General features: G+C 43.4%; 1 protein-coding gene across 1 annotated transcript; it reads right to left on the reverse strand.

Annotated features, from left to right (window-relative positions):
- Window positions 1-322: 322 nt before the first annotated feature.
- Window positions 323-1,327, reverse strand: LOC309867845 (olfactory receptor 10G2; the record flags this gene model as incomplete). The annotated part of the gene is made up of 1 exon (XM_082736917.1): window positions 323-1,327. One exon carries the CDS (start codon window positions 1,325-1,327, stop codon window positions 371-373), a length of 957 nt encoding a protein of 318 aa, XP_082593043.1. The 3' UTR covers window positions 323-370.
- Between the last annotated feature and the right edge of the window lie 1,855 nt (window positions 1,328-3,182).

Genomic DNA, 3,182 nt, shown 5'->3' on the forward strand with positions numbered 1-3,182 from the left:
CCTCTTTTTTCCCCCCTGAAGATTTATTTATTTGAGAGAGAGAGAATGAGCAGGGGAGGGGCAGGGGCTGCGGGAGAGGGAGAAGCAGGTTCCACTGAGCAGGGAACCTATATGGTCTTGGGTTCCATCCCAGGACCCTGGGATCTTGACCTGAGACTAAGGCAGATGCTTAACTGACTGAGCCAGCTAGACATCCTATATATTTATTTCTAAACAAATAATATGAGGGGCACCTGGTAGGCTCTGTCACTGGAGCATGTGACTCTTGATCTCTGTGAGTTCACGTGTGAGTTCAAGCCCCATGTTGTAGAGTACTTAAAAATGAGACGTGTGTTAGAAACCATGAAGCAGCTAGTCCCTGAGCCTGTAGTTACTTATTTTCACTGGTGACCCCTTGACCTGCTGTTATTCTCTTCAGAGCAGACTTCACTTCCTGGTTCCTCAGGGTATAGATGAGGGGGTTCAGAAACGGAGTGACAACAGTGTAAAACACGGCCACTGCTCCATCCAGGGGACTCTTGGAGCCAGCCCTGAGATAGATGAAGATACAGGGCACATAGTAGACAGTGACCACGGTTAGGTGGGAGCCACAGGTGGAGAAGGCTCGGCGCCGCCCATCGGCAGTGCGAATCTTCAGGATGGCGTGGACTATGTTGGCATAGGAGAGAAGAATTAACATGAAGCAACTGGCTGCCACCACTCCAATGTCCACAAAGGTCACGAGCTCATTGATGGTTGTGTCAGCACAGGCCAGTCTCAAAACCGCAGGGATGTCACAGATAAAGTAATCCACCTGGTTGGGCCCACAGTAGGGCAGGCGGAAGGTCAACATAGCCTGGATAGACCCATGGATGGAGCCAGCCACCCAAGCTCCAGCCACAAGGATGGTGCATAACCTCCCATTCATGAGCACGGGGTAGCGCAGGGGCTGGCATATTGCCAGGTACCTATCGTAGGCCATCAAGGTGTAGAGGAAGCACTGGGTGCTGCCCAGGAAGTGAAAGAAATACAGTTGAGCCACACAGCCCCCAAAGGGGATTGCCTTGCTGGCGGGAGTAAAATCCAATATTAGCCGAGGGACGATGACTGAGGAGAGCCACATGTCCAGGAATGAGAGCACGGCTAGAAGAATGTACATGGGACGAGCATGGAGCTTTGGGTCAGCCCACACAGTGAGCAGAATGAGCAGGTTCCCCAGCTGAGTCAGGACGTAAATGATGAAGAAGACCAGGAAGAGGAGGGTCCTCAGACTCGGGGGATGAGGTAAGCCCAGGAGAATGAAGTCTGTCACCACTGTGCCCAGGGATGTATTTTTGGTCTCTCCCATGTCTTTCTGTAGTCTGCTAAGATGAATGGTGAAGTCAGACAAGGGTAATACACACAAGGAAGAGGCAAGAGAATGTTTTTGTCTGATGTGATAACAGAATACTGTTGAGATAAACAGTGATGAGATAAACAGAATACTGTCACAACTTAATTTTTTAAAATTTCTTTCTTTCCTTCTTTCTTTCTTTCTTTCTTTCTTTCTTTCTTTTTTTTTTTTTTAAAGAACAGGCAGTGTTGTTAAAAACTATCTTGGTTTACTTGGTAAGAGGAACTGTCTAGAGGCTGATTATTTTCCTAGATGGATGGAAACTCTTATCTATTAGGAGATACCAAGAAGCAGAATTTGGCAGATCAAGGCACAAGGGTACACATGGATAGTAGAGAAGAACCAATAATTCCAACTAAAAAAGGAGTTCACTACAGAGGGCCAAGGTCGAGGAAGAACAGTATGGAATCTATACCCCACAACTACCACATTGACTTTTCCCTCCACTTACCAACATTGCAATGTCTCAGCTAAGGTCCCATCTCCTTACCACAGCATGTAAAAATATTCATTATATGGCCTTATTTGTCACTCTGTCAATCCCCTTTCAGTTCCTTCTTAGTGTTCAGTTCACGGGACTCCTCAGGGCTCTCACAGTGGCCTACTCCAGCTTGAGCCTATGCGTGCACAACACCTTCTCTGCTCACTTCACCTGGGTAATGTGCACTTTCCCTTCAGGACTGAGTTTGGAGGTCCTCTATTGCAAGAAGACTTTCCTGATTCCTGAAGACCATGCTTACACTTTTCAGAGCACATGTCACATTCCATTACTATTGTCTAATTTCTTATTTGTCTCCCCCATCAGTCCTCCCATTTAACACAGCAAATGTGGTCATTATTTTCTGAATGGCCAATAGAATGGCTGTTGCCAAAACCCACTGACCGGACACTCTTTCTTTCGCTGCGGCTTCATCTTGTTTGACCCTTGGGCCCTCCTGACTGGCAAGCAACCATCTCATTCTCGTGCTGTATGGGTTGAGCTTTATTATAACAAACTTGGAGGGCCACTCATGTTTTTTATTGCTCCAGGATATTATTCAGGTTTTTTTGGTTGATTTATGTGGTCTATTGGTTTGGGATTGGATTTTTTGGTATGAGAGTATAGAGTAACCTTTATTATTTATTTTTAATGGCATTGATTAATTCAGGACTTGATATCTATCTATATATTTATCTCTCTATATCTAGCAGTTGACCATTTAGTAACTCTAAACACCTTGAGAGAATTTGAAGTTTCTTGTCCGGATGAAAAGATAGAGGGATAACATGTATTTGTTGAATAGAGTATTTGATATTTTTCTCCCCACACTCAGGTTTGAGATGGAGTCATCTGCCATTTAACCATAGTATCTTTGTAATTTAAGTGACTATTTTCAGAAAGCAATTAAAATAGTAACAGATTAATTATAAATGATATGTAAATATTAATAGGTTTAACACTTTAACCTCCATCAGAAAATTTTTCTGAGACATTTTTTTAAATTAAAGATTTTATTTATTTGACAGAGATAGAGTAGGCAGAGAGGCCAGCAAAGAGAGAGGAGGAAGCAGGCTCCCCACTGAGCAGAGAGCCTGATGCGGGGCTTGATCCCAGGACCGTGGGATCATGACCTGAGCTGAAAGCAGAGGTTAAAGCCTCTGAGCCACCCAGGCGCCCCAAGAGATTTTTATCTGTTATTTTTTATTTTTATTTTAAATATTTATTTATCTATCTATCTATCTATTTATTTATTATTAACATATAATGTATTATTTACTTTAGGGGTAGAGGTCTGTGATTCATCAGTCTTACTTTTTTTATTTTTTATTT

The sequence above is a fragment of the Mustela nivalis genome (genome assembly GCF_964662115.1).
Source record: "Mustela nivalis genome assembly, chromosome: 6".
Lineage (NCBI taxonomy): Eukaryota > Metazoa > Chordata > Mammalia > Carnivora > Mustelidae > Mustela > Mustela nivalis.